Source organism: Camelus ferus, chromosome 20 (assembly GCF_009834535.1).
Source record: "Camelus ferus isolate YT-003-E chromosome 20, BCGSAC_Cfer_1.0, whole genome shotgun sequence".
Classification (NCBI taxonomy): domain Eukaryota; kingdom Metazoa; phylum Chordata; class Mammalia; order Artiodactyla; family Camelidae; genus Camelus; species Camelus ferus.
In genome coordinates, this window is record NC_045715.1 from 13,990,572 (window position 1) to 14,013,519 (window position 22,948).

Sequence of the window (22,948 nt, forward strand, 5' to 3'; positions counted from 1 at the left end):
TGTTCAGATGTATTCCAGGAAGACAGCTGATTAACAGTGGGATCAGGAAACTGACGCTGTTGTAACCAACCAACAGAACCCAGCTCTGGCCAACTTAGGCAGAAAAGGAGTTTATTGAAAGGATATTGGATAACTTACTGAAATGCCAGGAAGATTAGAGAACCGGGCTTGGCCAACAGGCAGAAACAAGGAAGAACCACAGCTAAAACATCAACCCACAGCCATCACCACCTCACTCTGCTGTTTTGCAGGAGCAACTCCAGAATCCAAATCTGGGGCGGGTGTGTCTGCCTGTCCCAGCCCAGGTTCCAGGGAAGCTGGGAGACAGGACTGGGAGTCTTCCGCTTCTATGGTAGAATGGGCTACCCTGGGGAGATAGATCCCTGAGCTAGTGCATTTTTAAAAATCATGTGCATTTATTTATTTTTAAATTGCCTTAAATGATTGTTTTAAAAAATGTATATAGAAAGGAAGGCAGTCACCAGTTCATAAGTAAACAGCTGCTATTCCAAAAGTTGTTCATCAGTTTGAGATTCCTTTTCTTTTAGAAATATTCACATGTAGGCAGTTAGATTCCCAAACTAGTCCACAAATACAAGTTAGAGTGAAGTTAAAATTCCCTAGATCTGTAGGTTCAAAATCAAAAGAAGAAAGATGGCCAGGTTTGGGGTCCATTCTAGAAATCCAGAGAGAGACGATGGGGGAATTTAGCTGGGGCAGTGAGGCGGGCGGGTGTGGAGAGCGATGCATCTGAGAAGGAAGAGAGCATATTCTGCCAGCTGGTGGTGGCTGGGATGTGGGGTGTAAGGGGAAACCCACCCCTAGAGTGAAACGCACTCTTGCTGCTCCTGTCGCCACGTGCCTCCGTCAGAACTTCCTGTGTGCCCTTCACTTGGGCAGTTCTCTGAGATGTTGGTTTCTAATTAGGCTCCTTATGTACCAGCTCACAGAAATGCTGCTCTTGATAGATTCTGAGCTAAGCTCTTGCTGGAAAAAAACACTGCAGAGGAGACTCAGAGCTCTTCATCTTAGGTAACCTCATGGCAATGAGAGGTTGATGCTGGGAGTGTGGTTATTAGCCTGGCATGGAAGGGACCATGATCTGGCTCCTTCTTCATTCTCTGCACCAAAGCCCCCCTGCCCTATTCCCTACTAGCACCTCCAAACCCAGGTCCTTCCAAGTCTCTGGGCTTCTGGCCATGCTTGGACAGCCCACTTAAGTCCCCCAAAATCCACTCTCTTCTCTGCAAGAAGAGAAGCCCATTTGCTTACCAGGACTTGGCTCAAGCACCACCACCTCTAACCACTTCCTCCAGGTCTCCTCACATTTCTCTGTCCAGCCCTCTGTCCTGCCCTCCTGTACCTAGTCACAGACTCTTGCAGTATTTATCATGCATTTCCTGCCAGTTGTCTGTACCCTCTTTACGGCAGGAACCACCACATCACCTTTATGTTCACCTGCCTGTGTGGGGCCGGGTATGCACTTAATAAATGTTTGAATGGACTTTTAAATGGTTAACCAGATTGAGTTAATATATAGTCACAACTGGAAACTAGGTATTCTTTTCTTAAACTCCTCATGCCCTAACCCACTGACCTAACGGCTAGAATCCAAGTGATAGATTTAACTGTGGTCCAGTCTCAAGCTGGAGGTTCCCTCCTTTGGGTTATTTCACTATTGTACTTAGTCTGGTCCTCATTCTATTTATATAATTTCCATTTTCTTCTATTTCCCTTCTTCCTCTGTTCAAAATGCCTTGTCTCATCCTTGGCTTTGAGACAAAATGGATCATGTATCTAGTTTTTTCCTTTGCTCAGATCTATTAACTGGGGTAAAGGGAATTTATTGTAGTGTTCACAGTTTGTTAACCCACAGCAGGCATGCCTTTTCCTTCATTTAATTTTTTCCTGTGGTTCGGCTGAATGGTATGTAAGAACCACTTCCCTTCCCACCATGAAATGGGATGCTCGTTCTGGTAGCATACCTTCTTTCTGATTTGAACACATACCCATGCACACTGGATGGGTATAAACCACTAGACTTCTTTGGTTTAACTCTAAATGGAAATGCTTTTTGTTTTTCTTGTTATGCAAGATACTCACACTGACTTTAAAGTGATTTGTTAATATAAAAAGTTAAGAAAGTAAAATCACCGTAATCCTACTACCCAAAGATTAATACTTTTAAACTATTTAGATACTTTCTAGGCATATGGTTTCCCCACAGAAATACAATTTTACTATTCAAACCTGCTTTTTAAAAAAAAAAAAAACTTACATATATAGATGTACCTCATTATTAATTACATAACATCCCATTATATAAATGTACAATAACTTACTGAATTTTTCTTCTGAGATGGGGCACTTACGTTGGACATATGTGGAAAAATATAAATATTCAAGAAACTGACTGTGCTGTTTTTAATAGACAAACCCTAGAAACAACATAAATGTTCTCAGAATATACTCCCAAAGGTGGAAGTGTTAGTTTGAAAGATATAAATTTAAATTTTATAAAAAGATTTTATAAATTTTAAAAAAAGATATAAATATAAATTTAATGTGTATACAGACACATCACTTTGTAAAATCCAACCAAATATTACAGAACTGTAAACATGAAATCATTACCTCATACTTAATTTTACTTCTCAGAGATAATCTCCTTGAACATTTGATGTGGACATTTTCAGACTTTTCCTCTGTGAATACATGGAAAATTTTATATTGAGGTCTATAGTTTTATAGTTTTTTACCCTATGAGATCATGTTATACATATCATTCTGCAACCTTAATTTTTCCCTTATATATTTCTTGAAAATCTTTCCAAATAATGTAGATTAATTGCCAGCATGTGTAAATACGTATATTTAAATATCCCCTTTACAGGTTGGTAATGTTGGAGCTTTGTGATTTACCTGCCAAGAGACTTGGGGGATTTATTCCTTGGTTCATTCAAAATAAAGAAGTAAATTTGACTGAGTGTATGCCATGTGCAAGGCTCTGGGGAAACTAACCTACTTAAGACCTGAGCTCAGGGTCCAGTGAGGAAACCTGGAGCCGAATAGGTGTGATGGTGGTAAAAGCATGCCCTTGCAGCCCAGAAATTGCTATGGCAGAAAAGCAGAGACATCTCAGTCAGCCCAGGGAAGTCATGGTCACTGACAGATTATTTGAACAGACCTGAGTTTAATCCTGGTGTCTGTGACTTGTTAACGGAGACTGCAGGTAAATCCTTAAGTTCTCTACCCCACGATGCCGTCATGAATGTCTGCTGGGAAAGTGGTTATAGCAGAGGGATGTTAAATGTCCATTAGTAGGTGTACAGCTAAGTAAACAAATCATGCAATATTATGCAGCTCTAAAAAAATAAGGTCATTCTATTTGCTGATAGGGACCAAACTCCAAGACATTGATAGAGTAGTATGTGGTTTGCTACCGTTGGTGTAAAAAGCTTTTATAAGGTGCAGTGGTTTACAGCTATATATGTACTAGACTATCTGAAAGGATATCTAACTTCACAGTGCTTGCCTTTGAGGAAGGGGACTGACGATCCAGACAGAGTGGGAGAAAGATTTTTTTTTTCATTCTGAGTTACTTGCTGTCTGTCGATACCCATTTGTGCTGTTTGAATTATTATATGCACTTATCATGTAAAGGAAAGGTTTTAAAAATTATGAGTAAAATGTAACTCCTCAAGTTTATCATAAAGTAAGGTAGTATCAATTTAATAAGACTTTTCAGATATCTTTATATGGCAGTCTTTCACAAGCATTTCATGAAGTGGTTGCAAGCACGGACTTTGGAGTAGGCATATTTCCTGGCTGTGGGGTTCTTGGAAAAGTTATTTAAGAGCTCTAGACCTCCATTTTCTCCTGTAAAATAGGAAAGAATAATAACAACTACCTTATAGGGTTGTTGTAGAAATGTGATAATGCAATCAGGTGGAAAGCAATTAACATGGCGTGTGGATTTTAAGAACCCAAATGCTGAATGTGTTAAATAGTTCATATTCAAAGGCTGTATCAGTCAGGATTCTTGGCTGCAAGGGGTAGGAATCTCATACTTACCTCCTACCACAAAAGGGATCTGGTCAGCTCACAGAAATGGGAGTCTGAGGTAGGTTTGCCTTTGGGACTGGAAATGTCTAGCGCCTCCCTCAAAGGCACTGGGATTCAGTCTCTCTCCAGCTCTTAACTCTGCTCTCTGTTGGCTCAGTTCCCAGGTAGCGCCAGGCTTACACCCTACCGGCCTAATAACTCCCAGTGAAAAGAACCCAGGACTTTCCCAGTAGTTTCCAACAAAAATCCCTTCTCTGACTGACTCATCCTGCTTCGGTCATGGACCCATCCATCAGCCAGTCACAGTAGCCAATGGACTGGACCGTGCTGATTGGTGGGCCCAGGTGAAGGTACTCACTTCTGTACCCTTGCTGGGAGGGGGAAAGGGTCAGCCTAAGATGCTGAACACTGTCAGGCCTTTTGTTTTCAAGCTTGGAGACAAAAGAAACCACGTGAACTTGAGAACCGGGGAGAAGTTCTTTCCCCAAGTGAAGAAAAGGGGGCAACAAGTGCCAGGTGGATGGACACTACGGATGTCCCCTCAGCCGACTGCTTGGCCGCCTGACAGTTGTTCCTGTTATTTTCATGTGTACATTTTCCGAAACGCTCAACAGTGCAACTATTTCATTACAGAGGCATGTCATCAGAGTTGGGGCTGAGGTCCTAAAGTTAGCACATACTTCCTTTATGGTAAAAGCCACCCTTGGTACTACCTCAGGAAGGTGCCCTGTGGGTGATCTACGTAGCATTGCTCATGTCAGCCTTTACTCCTGCTTAGGTCCAAATGGCTGGGCCTCCCGTTGAGCACCAGATGTATTAGTTGCTTTACTGGTACGGGCCATGAAGATCTGTTTATAAACAGAGTAGCTCTCAGTTCAGCAAGATGTTCACACTAAGAACAAACAAAAATTGAGACAACCGAGAAAAGATTTTCCTCTGCCCTGGTGCTCAGCCCAGGGCAAGGGGGTGTAGGCAAAAACTACCTGCACTGTTTAAATCCTCCCATCTGGTTTCTTATTTGTTTTACTAAGCATGTGCACTAGAATTTGCTAAGGTAAGCATTAAAGTAATCCTGTTCCATCATATATCACAATTTTTAGCCTTTTCCCCAAAGAGTTTGGCCATTGTGTCCATCCTCAGATCTAGGACCTACAAGGGCTGTTATCCTCAAGCCCAGTTCAGTCCCCATTCGCCAAACAGTGCAGGAAAGAGAACAGGGTAACTCAACAGAAATGTCCGTTTGGAAAGGGGGCATTGCCCATGGTGGTCAAGCGTGTTGTGTCCTCACCAGGAGTGCCAGGCCCTTGGCCCTTGGACTTGCTTGTGGAGCCAAGATGGCCACCCCGATCTCCACCCTCTGGGAGGATTTCCAGAGTCTGCCCTTCTTTCACAGCTCATTTCTTGTTGGTGAGATTTGCAGGCTAGTGATTGAGTCCCTCCAAGACTGAGGTATCTTAGGCCTTTTGCTTTTTAGACTTCTCTGGCAAGACAAGTGCCATTCACATTTTCTATCTAGTGCTTAGATTTGGTTTGGTGCTTGGTACCACAACCTGACTAGCCCTGGTCCTTGAAGTTAGATCTCATTTTCTTAGCAACAGATCTCTGGGAATGTCCCCAGCCCACAGCTTACTACTTCCACAGGCCTTTGCCTCAAAGTACTTGAAACAATAGCCCAAGATGGGGAGGCAAAACGAATTCACCCCCAGGCTACTAGTCACAGGTGGTTCTTTCTTGTGCGGATGCAAGGAGGGCGCAGCCTGAAGGGTCCAAGTGTTCAGGGTCCCAAGCTCTTTTCCCATTTTGCCTTCCTTCCGTGGACTTCGGTGGGGGCGCAGAAGAGGGCTGTGTCTCGGATAACTTTCTACAAAGAGAGAGTCTTCAGAGGAAAGCCGATTCCTCCTTGTGTACAAACTTTAGGTAAGCCTCCAGTGAAGCTTGTCTCTGTCAGTAATAATTCCCTCAAAGCCACGAGAAGTGGCTGACACCCCTGCCCCACTTCAGCAAGGCACGCCCGCTCCCCAGTGCTTTGGAGCCCGTCGGGCTCAGCGAGTTCCGCAGGCTGTCCCCTGCACACCACACTTTCAGGAGCCCAACTCAAAGTGCTTTGAGCAAAAAAGGAGATTTTATTGGCTGATGTAACTGAAAAGTCTGGGGAGGACCAGCTGTCGCCCCCAGTGTCTGACCTGCTGGGGTTCTGAATGATGGCCTCAGACCCCTTTCTCTCCGTTTCTCCACCTGCTTTCCCCTGGGGAGGCCTCATTTGCAGGTGGCTTCCAGCTGCCAGCTTATCATCCTACCAGCTTATCAGCCTTACTGAGAAGGCACACCCCTTCCTACTGGTAGTTCCAGAAAAATTCCTGGGGTTGGCCTTTGTTCAGCCAGCTTTGGTCCTGTGCCATCTGACCTAGTCATGGCGGGGGGGCACAGGCCGGGTCGCCCGGGGGCACAGTGCACTCACTCCGGGAGAGGGAGGGATGCTCCCCAAAGAACCATCAGGGGCTTTTGCCTGAAGAAGAGGGAATGCTCCCAGAGCCAACCAAAACCACAGGCCCACACAAGGATCTGACGGAGTATTTGGGAGGGGAAAATGGAGTTAAGAACGTTAATTTGCTAATTGTCATTCCTAGGCCTTTGGAGTGATGTGGGTTAGCTCAGCACTGCCCAGTGGAAAGACAACGTGTGCCACAGATGCAGGCCACACAGTAAAGTATGTATGTCTAAGAAAGGAAACTGGTGAGAGGGTTGTTTTAATACTCTCTTATTTAATAATATTTTGTAAGGCCGAAACAGCTTCATTTTAACATGGTATCAATATAAAAGTTATTACTGAGCTATTTTTACCCCTTTTTGTGCTGAGTTTTTGAAATCCAGTGTGTGGTTTACAGGGATATGACACATCCGTTCGGACGAGCCCCTCCGGCTAGTGGCTAGGGTGGCGAACAGAGCAAGGTTAGCTGAAAACTTTGCGCAGAGAAGCTGGATGTGTCATCGGCTAAGTTGTGACTTCGCTTTCTGTGTCATGGGCAGTTATTTTGAAGTTGTGAATCTCCTCATTAGAAGAATCTGCCCTGAAATGGGCCTCAGTGCACACTGCCATGTGGGGGGGTCTCACTGGTGCCACCCCCGTCTGAACGCCCTTCGCACCCAGACGGTACTCACCAGTTGCGTCCTTAGTTACCTGGCTTCTGTCTCAGCCTCTGCGCACTGGGGCTGAAGGGACTCTCATCTGTCTTGCTTCCCTCTGTTTCCTGAGCCCAGAGCCCATGACATAGAAGACATGAAGTGGAGATCTTTTAAAGTGAAAATCAGATTAAAAACTTGGGCGAGAACTGCTTGTTTGCCAAGTTTGATGACAAAACCAGGAAAGTAATACCAGTTGAAGCCCAAAATTGAGTGTTTGAGGTATTTGTTATTCTGATGAATGACCATTTGTAGTCTCTGACTAGTTGTGTTACTATTCAATCACTCTTTCTTTCATTGAATATATACAGAGAGAGAGTGAGTGAGTGTGTGATTGAATACCTACAGAAACCCAGGCTCTGTGCCAAGCCCTAGTATACAAAGATAAATGGGAAACAGTCCCTACCTTAAAGGAAATGAGAAACAGATCAGTGAAATAACTCTTAAATTGAGCAAGTGTTATGATACCAATAAACAGTGTTTGGGGAGCTCAAGGAAGGGGGTTCATCCCAGGTCAAAGAGGAGGACAGGCAGCAGAGGTTTACCGGGGAGAAGTCGATTTAAGTTCCATGATGCCTATGGTATTCCTCATATCTAGCCCCATGCCTGGCGCGTCTGTGGAATCAATGAGTAAATGAACAAAGTGGTTTCAGAACCTGATCCAGAAGGGTGATCGGATTTGTCCGTCTGAGCAGAGGGGGTGGTCACTGCAGGTGGAGAGGGAGTTTGCATGGTGGCCCTGCCCCAGGCGCCTCGGCAGGGAGCCAGGCCCCCCGAGAGAGGCGGAGCAGGGTTGCTGAGAGCCGCACGAGCCCGCAGCATTTGGCAGGGGCTGGATCACACAGCCTCACTCGTGATCGTCCACATGACCAGTGACCAACGACTGTACTCTCTTATTCCAGGCAAAGCGCAGGCTGGAGCTAGGAGAAAGCGGTCAGCAGTACCTCTCAGATGGTTTAAAAACCCCCAAGGGCAAAGGCAGAGCTGCGCTCCGAAGTCCAGATAGTCCAAAAAGTAAGGATCCTGTCGTCTCTTTCTTACTCTCTGGTGTGAGCCTCCCACCTTTCAGAGCTCGTGGCTGAAGGGGTGCCCAGGTGCGGATGATTTTGGCATGTTTGGTTCTTTCATTTCTGTCTGTGCCTATCCAAAAAATAAATACAATGTCTGCAGACACCCAGGGCAAGGTTTACAGAGCCACTCTGAGACCTGGAGACTGACTTCAGGGGAGGCCTCTTCCAATGCGTGCAGTTTCATTTTTCAACTCAGAATACAAGCTCCATGGCACCGTTCTGTCACCAGATTTAATTTTAATTTTCCTTAATGGACCTTCACTTCAGGGGCCGAGGTGAGCTGGGCGTAGACAAACTTTGCCGGAGTCCCTTAAATCTCTGGTGCAGCCATGGGAGCATGAGGATGGACTGAGACCAATAACTTGCAGCTAGTTTCCACTTCCGTCAAATATGGTCATTGCTTCTTTTGGGAGAGAGAGAAAACTAGGTAGGAAATAGCTAAATAGTCCTGGATGTCTTTGGCATTTAACGCAAAGGCTGAATTAATTTAGATGTTGTCCTCTCCTGTAGTTTATGAATTAGGCAATCCACAAATGTGTGTAATGCTCAGCTAAACCCTTGACCTGTGCACCTCGAAGAGAATAAATACAGTATTAAGCGGACATTTCATTCTGGAGGGACGGGGAGATGGGATGGGAAGACTCTCCCAGGTATTCTTCGGCGCCACTATTTGAAAAGTTGGTGAACAAGTTATATACACACACACAGACACCGGCGCCTGAAAAGCCAGGTAGGATGAGTCTGTCTGGCCCCGTCATGAGATACTGGAGAGATTCGTAGCCTGACCCCATCAAGTTAGGCTCCACACGTGCTGATCCCATGAGGCTACAGCACTTTTTCATTCATTCAACAGATATTTTTGAGCACCTACTATGTGTGAGATACTTTACTAGACCCAGGGAGTAGGGTAAGCCAAAGAAGAAACTACAGAGAAATTCACAGTAAAATGCCTTAATTAAACAGGAATTTTTACTGTCCCTTCTTTTTCTAATAAAGCAATTTCATAGCTTTCTGTAACTCACCAAAAAAAATCAGCGACCACAGCTTTGCTTCCGATACTAATACTTGGGCTGCTGGGGGAAAGAGGGCTTGCTTGACTGCAAAGAAACCCTTCATTTCTTTACCTTTCCCCCTATCCCCCCACCCGCTCGGTTTTTGTTTTTCTTTAAGCTCCAAAATCTCCCTCAGAAAAAACACGGTATGATACGTCACTTGGTCTGCTCACCAAGAAGTTCATTCAGCTACTGAGCCAGTCACCGGATGGGGTCTTGGATTTGAACAAGGCGGCAGAGGTGCTGAAGGTGCAAAAGAGAAGGATTTATGACATCACCAATGTCCTGGAAGGCATCCACCTCATTAAGAAGAAGTCTAAGAACAACGTGCAGTGGATGTGAGTATGAGTCACGGCCCCCCACTCCCTGGCTCCGGTGGGGTCCTTTCACACTGCTGCGGGGCTCCTCCCAGCCCCAGCTTTCAGATTCATGCCCACACTTCTTTCATTTTCTCTCCTCTCTCTTTCCTCCTCAACTCCTGAGCCAGAAGTTCAAAGTCTCTTGACAAAGAGACTTTCTGTTTAGATGCAGTCAGAGATAAAAGGGTTTATAGTCTACTAGCCTGGGGATCCTGGGACTGGGATTAAATAGGGCCCTGCAGATGTGAAGTAAAAGGCTCTTCATCTGTTACCATGATACCCACGTGTGTACTCACGTGTGTAATCTAATAGATGCTTACACGTGTCTTTGGCTTCTAAAAGGAATTTAGAAACTGTGGCTGTGTATTAACTCATCTGTCTATATGCACAGTTGTCAAATATCCTTATGTATGGTTCTCATAGCAGATTAACTCACTTTCTGTGTAAATTAAGGCAAGACTTAAATGCCCCTGTACCATCTGGAAAGCAAGGCGAATACACATTACATGTATGATTAAATGTATAATAATGTCATTTGTGAATTATGGACCGAGCAACTGAACACCCAGCACTTTAAAAGGAACTATTAAAGCATGAGTAGAAGGAATAAATCTGTTATAGGTTGGCTTTGAAAAAAACACTGCTTCAAACATGATAAAATGAACAGGTAGTTTTTTTGTACTTTGGGGGAATTCTGTGACGATTCAGTGACCCATTTTTAGCTTGTGGTTTAGACAGACCTGTTGCATATTGGTCTTTGTTCCTGCGTACAGCACAGACATGTTTCCTTAGCCTTTTCCTTTGCAGTTGTTGGTATAAGACCCGCAGTAATAACCTACGTCTTTTGTACTTTTTGGATGATTTTTTGTTGAATATTGAACCATTCCATTGTTTCCTTCAAATTTTCCATCTTGCTATGTCTTTCTGTCCTTTGTCTCCCTGTTTCTTTTTCCCCACTGGAAGGCATGTGGCAGGGAGGAGCTGCCCTTTGAGTTTCAGTCTTCTGAAGAAACAGGCCTCCTATGGAGGAAAGAAACCTGAAAATAGCAGTGTTTTTTTCACTTAATTTCTATAGTGTGAAAAGTGAAGAACTGATGTATGAAGAAATATGTATAAACGTCCTAATTTTAACACTTGGCTAACAAGCAATGTGACCTCCTGCATCAAGAGGGGGCATGTACCTGAAGGGCCACTTCTCCTGGCCTTCCCTGTCCCCGCTCCCCGCCAGCCTCTCAAGCAGCCATGCAAAGTTTGTGTTTGGGTTTCCAGGGGCTGCAGTCTGTCTGAGGACGGGGGCATGCTGGCCCAGTGTCAAGGCCTGTCAAAAGAAGTGACCGAGCTCAGTCAGGAAGAGAAGAAATTAGATGAACTGATCCAAAGCTGCACCCTGGACCTCAAACTGTTAACCGAGGATTCAGAGAATCAAAGATATCCTTTGTGCCACCTGGTCGGTGGGGGTTAGTGCCTTCTAGACGGTTTCCAGAGTTGACGGTCTGACTTTCACGCACAAGGTAGAATCTACTCTCGTTTCATGCAAGTAAGCGTGTGCGTGCGCGCATGCGTGTGTGTGTGTGTGTGTGTGTGTGCGCGCACGCGCGCGCACAAACCCACTTAACTGTCTAGAAGTCAGTATTTATGGAATGATAGTTATTGGACAGGAACCTATCATACCTATTTCGATAGCCAGGTGGGAACTGTTTTTTAAAGCATTTTATTCATGTGTGGTTGGGACATATGGATATACTCATAGCGTAAGGCAAAGCTATTAATGAGATACGCAAGGTGTTAGTATTCGTATTAATGATAACATTGGGCAGAGTCATCTCTGGCTTCCCAGATTTCGGGTGGGTGTTAGCTGTCACTGTTGGGGTTCTCACATTCTATTTTCTCTTCCTCAGATATCGGGAGCAATTGGAATTGGTTGAATTGAGCTATATAGTTGAAAGCATTGCAGGAGGATAGAAGGATCATTCTATAATTTTTAAAGTGTGTTATGCTGACTCACAACACCAAAAAGTGATTTCAGAAACACCCCCAGGGCCTAAGAAATCTCAGTTTATCTATTTATCTAGAAACATTAGTCCTTGGAAATAAAAATATAAAAAGCCAGCTCTTGTTCTTAACTCGCTAAGACTGTTGACCACCTCAGAAAAACTTACTGTTCATCACCTCACTTCAGACCATAGAGTAGGGAGATTACTTCATTGTGCTGACCAGAAGATTTTGCAATATTCTCAGCTATTAGTAGAAAACCAAACCAGTGTTTTAAGTTATCTCTGATTTCAGTGCCAAACTTCTGATTATTCCACCTTTATCTTTGTTAGAAAATAAAATGTGTCTTGCCCAGTTTCTTCTAGTGTCTTGTCTCTTAATAGGCTTTCCCTTGGAGTTATGGGGACATTTATTTTCCAATCCAGGCAGTTTTTGAAACTGATTGTTCATTTCCTGTTGCCCAAAGGATTAACCTTGTCAGCTGATGATTAGTGAGCTGGAGAAGAGGTGTGATGATCTGAACCCCCAGTGGTGGCCAGAGTGGGTTTGTAAGGGAAGAAACAAGAATAGCTCTAGTTGGGCTGTTTCACTGTTCAGTCGGGAGTCCCTTCGAGGAGGAGAGGTGGTGGTTACACGTGATTGGCAGCTTTCCGGAACGTGTACCTACATTAGTTTTCTCTGGAGCCTTTGTTGCAGAAAATGAAAGCTTCCTTGCATGGGGCTGCTAACCCAAGAAGCAAATTCAGGAGGGAGCCACAATGGAAGCACTTTGAGTTTGTAAGATTAGAGAATATGTTTGCACAATTTATTTCAATTCGCCATTCAGTTCCGAATTTGGTACAGCTTGTTCACAAATGTGTTGAAATTTTCCTTCCTGCAGCATGTTGGGTAATTGTAGATGAGCTTTTATTTTAATAAGCTGTTGTCAAATAGCTTTTTGACAGTGGGCCGTGGGGTAAGTACCTAGTTATCAGTTTCCCCACTGTTCTCAGTAAAAATTCACAAGTGTGTGTGTCAAGTCTTCTAGAAAGACACCAATTGGCTTCCTTGATGAGACAGATGACCTAAAACCCAGAATCCTGAATGAGCTATCCTTTCAAGCTCAACACTGAATTTAGCTGTTGTCTGAACTACTGAGACTCAAAGATCATAGACTCTGACAGATGCCTTAATGTACATGCAGATTTGGGGTGAATGTGCTTTTTTCTGGACAGTAAATTCATAGCTTTCTTCAGTTTCTAATGAAAAGCTACTGATCTAAGGGACATCGTTTGCTCTAGGCTGTCCTATTTCTGTGTCAAACAAGTTAGATCACGGACTCCATTTGCTACTTGATATTACCTGCAGAAATGCCTTCATTGAGTTGTGATTCGCTGTCTTGTCCTAGGCACTTTTTGTAGGTTAATATAAGAGGCAACTGGCCAAAGACACTGTACGTTAATTATGTTGCTTCATGTCTCTTACGTAAGAAGGCTGCATGGCCCGTTCTTCTGCAGCACCAAGTGAAAGCTTGGCTCTCTTTTATCATACAAGTACCGTATTCTTTCACGATATCCTCTTAGGTTTGGCTATTGGGGCCCTTAAAAGAAGTGTTCGGTGCTCAGAAGTAACTCCCAAGAGTACTGAAATATTATCTCACTCTCTTTTCCTAAATCATTCAGGTTACAGAGTATCTGGAAGCTGCTTTCCTCCTTGTGAACACTTAAGTATTGTAGTTAATAATATCATACAAAGGATAATTTTCCTAACAGAGAAATAATGACACTCTTATCAACAGGCAATATATAATCACAACCAGCCCAGGTGCAGTTAAGAAAACAAGCTGTCTGCCTGAGCAGTACTCTCGAGTTCTTCCACTAAGATAGATGTGTATGTATTAGCGACTCATTCATTCGTCTGGGTGGCTGCTGACATTTGCTAATAGTCAAGTAACACATAGAAGTTAGTGGAGTTTCAAAAAAAAATTATGGTTACCAGAGCTTAAATTTTTTTCTGTAAATTAGCATTTGCCATCATTCAAGATGAGTGACAGAACACTTCACTGGAGTTCATGGAATACCTGTGCTCCAGAGGAACCTGGTTTGAAAATCCCTCACCAAATTGGATATTAGTTTTCTTTTGAGTTTATTTTAACTACTTTGTTTCTGTGTTTATTTTAATATCTTAAATAGCCATGGACTTTTTAGGAAAAAACTGTACACTTTTGTTGTTTAGACTATCAACCAGAAAAAAGGACTCATGGGAGATCTCATATATTTAAAGATCTAGAAGGAGAGACACATATGTTCTTACAAGAAAAAAAATACTTTGTAAGTTTTCCATGCATCTTTTTGTTATCTTCATAATGGTTACACCTGAGTCGATTAGTTGGAAGATTTCCTTAACACTCATTACGTTAGCTTATGTTACATATCAAGATATTCGAAAAATTAGTGGCCTTAAAGACCAAACTGTTATAGTTGTGAAAGCCCCTCCAGAAACAAGACTTGAAGTGCCTGACCCAATAGAGGTAAGGAGATCATGTCTTTGTTCATCTGCAGAGATCTGTTTGGGATGCTGAAGAATCACTGACTCGTGGTTAAAGTCTGTATCCTCCTAGAAGCTTGATAGTTCTTTCCCATCTGCTTTGCTTAACCTTACTTTAAAAACATTTTAACAGTTTGATGCGTACTGAGTGTCCAGAAAGTCTAATTTTAACATAGAAGGGCATTCAACTCAAAGGGGTATATGACACCCCTTCTTTCCTGTACTTTCTCTTGTTCATAATTTGTTATCTGGTGGTTCTGATCTATTTGAACCATTGGGGAATTTTATATTGATTACCCTGGATATGATCCTTACCATGAATAGAGGTATACATGTTGTAAACTGTCTCCCTGTCTTTTTTTTTTTTTTTCATGGAGCTACTGGGGATTGAACCCCAGACCTTGTGCATGCTAAGTATGTGCTCTACCACTGAGCTATACCCACCTACCTCTCTATCTTAGCATGTATTAAGAATGTGTCATTTATAACATATTTACTTTTAAGAAATCAAATGGGACCTTGGGTTAATTGATAGACTCAAATATTTTTTTTAAAAAGGCGTATTTTTGTGATTGCTTTCAGATATACTTTGATAATACAGGCCTAAACTGTAGCTATAAAATAATGTAGTTAAAAAGAACGTATAAAAAAGAAAAAGAATGAAATTTGCAAGCTGTCATCTAGGGTAGAATTCTTACCTTAAATGATAATAATAGCCCTATGACCTAGATGAAGAAGAATTTTAAACATTAGTGTGCTGCATTCTTACTAAACTCAGTTCTGAGCACTTAAGAACAGTGTTCATCCAGTGGTTATTAAAGTTCCACATGAAGCCCTACTGTTAAGAAATAATAACATGGAAATAGTGTATTTGGAACACTTAAAAGACTTTTTAATAGTTTGCATACAAGGAATATATATATTTATATATTTTAATCACCTCTTCTTGGGCAGAGGTCAGCAAACTTTTTCTTTCAAGAGCCAGACAGTAAGTATTTTTGGCTGTGTGAGCCATACATACAGTCTGTTGGGACTACTCAACTGCACAGCTCCGCCATCACAGCAGGGAAAACAAAAAAACCAGCCAGAGGCAATACATAAACCATGGGAATGGGCAAGACTCTACCAATAAAACTTTATTTATTTATTGACCCTTGGGCTGTAGTTTGCTGATCCCTGCTCTAGAGGACAACAGTCACTGACTGAGGTAGACTACCAGTGGAGAAGCAAAAGGAGCAACAAGAATTACCCTTACTTTCCATGTTTTGATGACAATTACTATAGCTTTCATTTCCAAAAGAACTTTCAGTTTGAACGTCTCACTCCTTCTGTTTATAGAGCCTGCAAATACATTTGGCAAGTACCCAAGGACCCATTGAGGTTTATTTGTGTCCAGAAGAGACTGAAACACACAGTCCGATGAAAACAAACAACCAAGACCACAATGGGAATATCCCTAAACCCACTTCCAAAGGTAAAAATTCCACTCTTGTCATTTGGAAACTGTACTTAAAATGAAGGTGACTAGAAGGATCCAGTTTCAGAACCACAAGTCTAGGCAAGAAACAGAAATGTCTGTTATTAATATTATTAAGGTAACTTTGTTTTTTTTTTTTTAAGGCATTCTGAATGGTTTACAGAATAAAATGATGATCTTGGGCAAATGGCTCCTCCACCCACTTAATGGATTCCCTTCAGGCTCTTGCTATCGGCAGAAACCATTTCCTCACAGTGTTTGGGGAAACTGAAGTGAGGAGTGAGGAGTGAGGCTGTGAGCTGTCTGGGTGAATCATCAGCTACCTTCGGCCAAACACCTCTGAGTGATAATGCAGAGGCCATTAGAGAGGGAACTGAAAAAGTATGGAGAGAAAGAAGCCTTTTGTCCAAGTTTTATCTTAATTTTTCCCCCAACGGGATGGGGAGAAAATAAGGGAGGGAAACCCCTGAAATATAAATCTAGGTCCTCTGCCCTCCACGGTCCCTACAGCCAAGGAAGCACTTTGCAGTCTTTTTTTTTTTTTCCCCAGTTTCAGACTGGAGTTGTGTATTTAATTTTCTTCTTCTACTGCCTCCTAGTATAGTGGCAAGAATAGGAGTGATTTAAATAAATAGAATGACTTAACATTGAGCAAAAATACAGCACCTCAGATGGTAAAACAGAATAGCACTTGTTTTTTCCACCCTAAAAATTCAAAGTGGACGTGTCCTTTTATTTGTATTTTTAGAGATGTCTCTAATAAATTAGTTGTTCAAAAAAGACTAAGCTAAAATTGGTGATTTCTATCAGGGAGCCAACTTTTCAGTCTGCACGTTTTCTTTTGTTTTTTTGTTAAAGAATGACTACTTGATATCAGAGAGACTTTTTTGAACTTCTTAGTCCCTAATATTTGAAGCTATTTGTAATTCTTGTTTGCTAACAGTAGTTATTGGAAAAGATTAGTAGACCAGAACAAAAACAACCACCACCAAAAAAAACAGCTGACTGGAGTCACTGCTTACAGTGCTTGTTAGTATAAAGGTGATCTGTACCATGTTGTCATCTAATTGTCCTTAGCAGAGGGTGCCTGCTTTTATAATAGCAACATGTATAGTCTCTCTAAAAATCAATTTGATTTTTGCCTTATTTTTTGGTTTCCACCAACTTTTTCCTTTCAGACTTGGCTTCAACCAACTCAGGACATAGTGATTGCTCGATCTCTATGGCAAACCTTTCTCCTCTGGCCTCCCCAGCCAACCTTTTACAGCAGACTGAGGACCAAATTCCTTCCAACCTAGAAGGACCATTTGTGAACTTACTGCCTCCCCTGCTCCAAGAAGACTATCTGCTAAGCCTTGGGGAGGAAGAAGGCATCAGTGATCTCTTTGACGCTTATGATTTGGAAAAGCTCCCGCTGGTGGAAGACTTTATGTGTAGTTGATTATGCTTTGTGTGAACTCCCCTTATAAACCAATATTTTTTTATTATGGAACCAGAACATCTGTCATGCAGTGTTGTCCCTTCCTACCTTCTTCCTCCAAGATAGTATCATGAAGTAAACGACGAACTTCAGAACAAAGCTGACATTTTAATGAATTAAAAAAAAAAATTGTCTAAACGCACAGTCGCAGGCTCCCTTGGGAAAGCCCTGCTTTGCCCCAGGCTCCAAAATCTCCTGGATGAGTCGGCAAGTGAGAAAATGTGCAATCAGGTGTCTCTCACCCGTCCTTTTCCTCCCTCCCTCCCCGACTGGCTTGCTGTGCCTGACGGATGGGCTGTAGATTGGGGTCTGGCCACCCGGCCCACTCGAAAACAGCAATCTTCCTTAATAGCATTTCAAGCCGTGCCTTCTCCACAGAATGCATGTCTTTGGGGTCTGCTAATATGGAATGGAACTGCAGGAACTGTAAACTTGAAGTCATGCAAAAGTATGAAATGGATTTCTTCAGCTCTTCTTAGGAATATTTAAATTACTGTCATAATTCAGTTTAAGCTATGGACCGTGTGTCCCACTAGGAGGTCAAGAGATCCTCCACAGCCTTTCGGATGAAGAAACTTTTCAAATATTTGTTGCAGATACAGAAGAATAGTCAAGTTCTGCCCCTCTAAGCTGTTGTGGATTTTCCTGTCTCCATAAACCACTCCCACTCCCCTGCCCACAACGTATTTGTAAGTTTAAAGTTGATTTGTAGCAAATGCCTACTTAGGAGTTCTTTGTGGATTGTTTTAGATTTTTCTTTTTAAGCTGCCATTTAAGCATTCCTGTGGCACCCATCACCATTTCAATTGAATTGTTTACTTTGAAGCGGTTTTTGCTAATTCAAATTATTTAAGCAGAGGTAGAGAACCTCTACTGATCAGAGCATCTAAATGTGTGTGATCTAAGGTTTAACAGCCTCTGCAAGAAGCTTTGCCCCATCTTGCTTCCTTTCCCGGGAGGGGGCGCTGGAGCGAGTGGCGCTCGCTGATAGGGGTGGCCCCTTTGGAAAGAGAACCAGGTCAGAGGACACAGCAGCCCCAAGGAGCAGCAGGCGTGCATCCCTCCGTCCTTGGGCTCCCCGGGCCCCCGCCACCGGGGAAAGGGCTCTCTTATACTGCACTCAGGGAGACCACTTCTCAGGATGGGGTCAGATGGAGAGGCCTCTGGGGAGAGAGACATCCCCCGTTGTGTGAGTAGCATTCTATCAGTGGCATTTACTTCAGCTGGTGAGAACAGGGCATCTCCCACTTAACTCTGCAAGAATGGTGTCCCAAGTTGGAGGCTTCGTGTCAGCTGCAAATCCTACCAGTTCTGTCCAAGAATGGCTTTCCCATTGGCCAGGGGAGAGATGGCCATCTCCCCCTGGGAATGCAGCAGAGTACCTCAAATCCATTCTTTGGATGCTAAACACTGTGGGAATGAGGGAGTCATCTAAAAAAAAAAACAAACCTCAAAACAAAGAACAGTGAAATTGAAATGCTATGTGCCGGACATGGTGGTGGGCACATAGTAGGCACTCGATTCATATGTTTAATTACATGGAAAATAGATCCCTTAGGAAAAACACAAAACAAAAAACCACGAAAGCCCCAGCCAGTTTACTCTAGGTAGATTTCCACAATATGCAAAGTGGTGGTGGGGTCAAAACAGATGACACCAGCACTTTAAACTCTTTGTGTAGGTATGCGTGGGTGTATGTTTGAGAAGAAAAACAAAGGTGCAGATTATCCTCCTTCTTCTTCGGCCTCCAGCCCCACCCTCCTCCCCTCACACACACTGGACTTGGTCCTAGATGAAGCATTGGGGTGGGGGAGGGAGGGGGAGCTTTGTGTCAAGTGCCTACTGGAAACGCACTGTGGGGTTTTTTCCTGTATGGGAAACCATTTATGCCAAGCTTTTCCCCATGTCCCGTATTTATCTCATCTGGTTAGCTGCCTCTGCTTCCAGCTTTGTGTAATTCTCTTTGCCAGCTGCACAAAGCTGATTTTTTTCCAAAGTCTAAAGACTGAGCTCACCTAGCTAGGTGGTTGTGTGTTTGGTTGAGTTTCTCGTTAAACTTTTTTCGTAACGTGATGCCATATTTATTGTTTAAAAATGAAAGGAATCCTAATAAGTCTTAAAAGTTCCTTCACACATAAGGTTTTCCCAGTTAATGGGCTTAACTGGTGTACATTAATCAAACGTCCATACTGTGTTATGTTTGCATTAGTCCTTTTCTTTTTGACATAGTATCCGGCACACAAAGTGGGTTAGTACTACAGTATTTGTGTTACTTTAAGTACTGAGTATGCAGGTTTCCTGGTACCATTGAGTTGCTGCTATTAAAGCTCACACATGAAATGGCTAAAAGTTACAAGTGTGCGAATTATGACTGAGTGAGCCTTAGAAAGTAAACTGTATAAAGAGCAACACGAGCTGTCAAACAGTGTTAGGTGTGTGTTTATATGTACAGATTTGTGTGTAGCAATCATTTTATTTAAGTTGATACGCAGTCTACTCGTATTTTCATTATCTAGCAATTTTGTACAAAAATAGCAATTAATTTGTAAACACTGCCAGAATATTTTCTAGCTGGTTTGTAATTTTTTAAGAGTGTTATCTTGTTTTTGTTGTTGCTGTTGTTGTTGTGGTGGTTCTTGTGTTCATTTTTGTTGTCAGTGTAGATCTGTAAATACAATTGCAGTATTTAACGCTTTAGCTTTCAGGAAAAAGAAAGAACTCAGTGTGTGCATGACAACTTGTGTGTACAAGAGGAGGGATTTGAAGGAAGATGCCTTGCAGAGTGAGTCGGGTGGCAACTGTCAGATTGTGGAAATTTCTTTTCCTATGGGGTACGTGATTTTGTCAAAAGGAAGTATTTCTCCCAAAGTTGGGAGTAGGCAAACTACTAATCAGTTTAGCTTTGTGTTGTATGCTAGTTTAAAAAAGAAAATATGTAATATAATGTAAAAAAAAAAAAGCTTTTATGATGGATTTTGTAAATAGATTTGTTACAGGGTAACCTGTTCTCTAGCTGTGATCTTACCACTTCAAATGGGTGTAATTTGAATAAATTTTGTATGGTAAAGGATCAATAAAATGATTTTTTTTTTTTAAGAGTTCAGACTGTGGATGGATTTTCTTACTGTTTGTCTTATGCTTTTATCTTCATTTATTTTTAAAAACATACTTTTAACAAGGGGAAAGTTTGAACAAAAGTTCAAAACATCATATGCCTTACCATTTATTTGGGATTTGGGGAACATTAAGCAAAATAAAAATTTTGAGCCCCTGTGGTGTGCTCACCACTTTGAGAAGCAGAAGAACTTGCCATGTCTCTGACCGCAGAGTGCAGAAACCACTTCCAGGTATGGAAGGAAGGACTTTTACACTGAGAAAGTGACAGCAAGTCATGTTTTATTCCTCATAAGGAGTATGAAGTCAGTAAATTCTATTTCTCGAGATCAGTAATTACCTCCCCTGTTCTAGAGTCTGTATTTCTTGTGATGCTACCTTTGAGCAAATTGGGATTTTATGACTGCCATGTCACATGCTTAACTCAGAGCTCATCATGTAAAAACTTGAAAACGTCATGTATCATAGACAGGCACACACAATCAATACATGAGTATAACATACAAAAAAGAAACATTCCCTGCCCCGCCCAAGTCTGTTCATCCCATTTTCCGTATGTGTATCCTGGTCCACTTGCTTTTTAGGCATATATAAACATGTGTATGAGTGTACGTGTGTATTTTTAACATAAATCATACTTAATATATGCTGATCTTCTGCTTTTTTTCCTGCTAAATAACGTCTTGGACATTTTACCATGTTAGTACTTAAAGATCATGTTCACTCTCTTCAAAGGCTGCATAGCATTCCAGTGATTAGAATTTAACTTATTTACCTAGCTAATTTCCTGATTGAGAGAGATTTTTGTTTTGCTGTAAAAAATAAAATGTTTTATTGAATGCTTATATTATGCCACATACTATATTTTTTAATGTAAGATAAAAATAGCATAAATTTACCATCAGTGACATTTAATACATGCACAATGTTGTTCAATGATCACTACTCTCTGGTGCCAGAAAATTTTCATCATCCCAAAAGGAAACCAAATACCCATTAAGCTGCTCCCCATCCTCTTCTAGTCTCAGCCCCTAGCAACCAACCACTAATCTTTCTGTCTCTATGGACTTGCCTATTTTGGATATTTCCTATAAATGGAATCATAACAATATGTGACCTTTTGCATCTGCCTTTTTTCACTTAGCATAATGCCCTCAAGATTCACCCATGTGGTAGCATGTATCAGTCTATTCCTTTTTATGCCTGAATACTATTCCATTGCATAGATATACCTTTCAATTCTCTATTATCACCTGATAGACATTGGGGTTGTTTCCACCTTTTGGCTATTGGAGTGTCAGTACTGTTTTAAGTGATTTATATGTGCTCTATGTTTTTTCAAAGCATCCATCACAAGCCAAACCTCTATATGTTATCTCTCCTCTTCCAGAATGTAAGCTCAGTGAGGAGAGGTACTATGTATTGTTCACTATTGTGTCCCAAGTTCCTACCACAGTGCCTGGCACATAATAAGCACCTAATACATGTTTAAATGAATTATTCAGATTTAGCAGATAAGTCTGAGTTTTAAGAATATTAAAAGTTAATTAAAAGCCCAGAGGCAGCACAGTGATATAATGAGCTACCTCATTTTGTACCTTGTGCTGGACTTTTTCTTTTCTCTCACATTTTTGCGTTTTATTTTTAGTTCTGCCTAGAGCCCTATTTTCCCAGAGCTTAGGCACCTGATTTCTGTCACCCAACACAGCTGCCATCCTACCCAGGGATCTGCACATTTGGTCAGCAGGTATTCTACAGTCAAGCCAGTGATAGAAGCTGAACAAAATGATACAAAGATAACTGAAAGGGGGTAAGGTGGAGGAGGGAGGGGGGAGCTAGTGGATAAAACAAGAATTGTCTATACACAGCTGAAAACTAGACTAGATAAGTTTGGATCAATTGTGTAGAGCTGCATCTTCTCAAAAGGTGAATATATGACTAGGATGTGTCTACAGTTTATAATTCAGAATCTTACCTGAGTATGGTTTTAAAATGGGCTCATTCTGGGGAAAATTTAGAAATCAGTCTGTAATATTGAGATAGAAAATAAACCTATTATTAAGTTAATTTATTCAGTCATTTAATGTTTATTAAGAGAAACAGTTATTCATTTATTCATTCAGTTACTCTTTGAATGAGCATCAAGTGATTGCCATACACCAGACACTATTGTAGGTGCCAATGTACAAATAGAAAAAGACATACATCCTACCAGCAAGAGGAAGCTTACAGTCTAGTTGAGAGAGAAACAACTTTTAGCTAGGAGAAGTGAATTCTGAGGACCAGATCTTAATAAGTGATTTTTCTTTCTGAAGCCATATTTGGAAAACATGGAAGGATAGATGGTTAGAGGCAGAAATGGAAATGAAGGGAAGATGGAGCCTTGCTGCTGGAGAGCCTCACAAATCAGGAGAGCTTCTGATCAGGGTGGTTTAGGGAACTGTGCACCTGGATGCAGCCATGCCTGCAGAAGACTGCCCAGGTAGGTACAACTCAAACACAAATAAACCAATGGGTTCATTTTCCAGGATCTAGGGAGCTGGGGAGCCTCAATCCAATCTAGACTACAAGCCAAATATCACGAAGGAAAATGACGAGATTAAATGGTAGGTCATGCCTTGGGATATGAATAA

At 42.0% G+C, this 22,948-nt stretch overlaps 1 protein-coding gene across 4 annotated transcripts in view; it reads left to right on the plus strand.

The window, feature by feature from the left end:
- Nucleotides 1-20,299, plus strand: part of E2F3 (E2F transcription factor 3) — a 66,163-nt gene extending 45,864 nt beyond the window's left edge. For 2 of the 4 annotated variants that reach the window (XM_032462572.1, XM_032462574.1), the window contains exons 2-7: nucleotides 8,148-8,259; nucleotides 9,504-9,705; nucleotides 10,996-11,154; nucleotides 14,113-14,227; nucleotides 15,583-15,718; nucleotides 16,900-20,299. In XM_032462572.1, the coding sequence (XP_032318463.1) occupies nucleotides 8,148-8,259; nucleotides 9,504-9,705; nucleotides 10,996-11,154; nucleotides 14,113-14,227; nucleotides 15,583-15,718; nucleotides 16,900-17,162 (987 nt within the window). In that variant the 3' untranslated portion in view covers nucleotides 17,163-20,299. The other 2 variants (XM_032462571.1, XM_032462573.1) reach the window with 2 other exon arrangements.
- The last annotated feature ends 2,649 nt before the right edge of the window (nucleotides 20,300-22,948 follow it).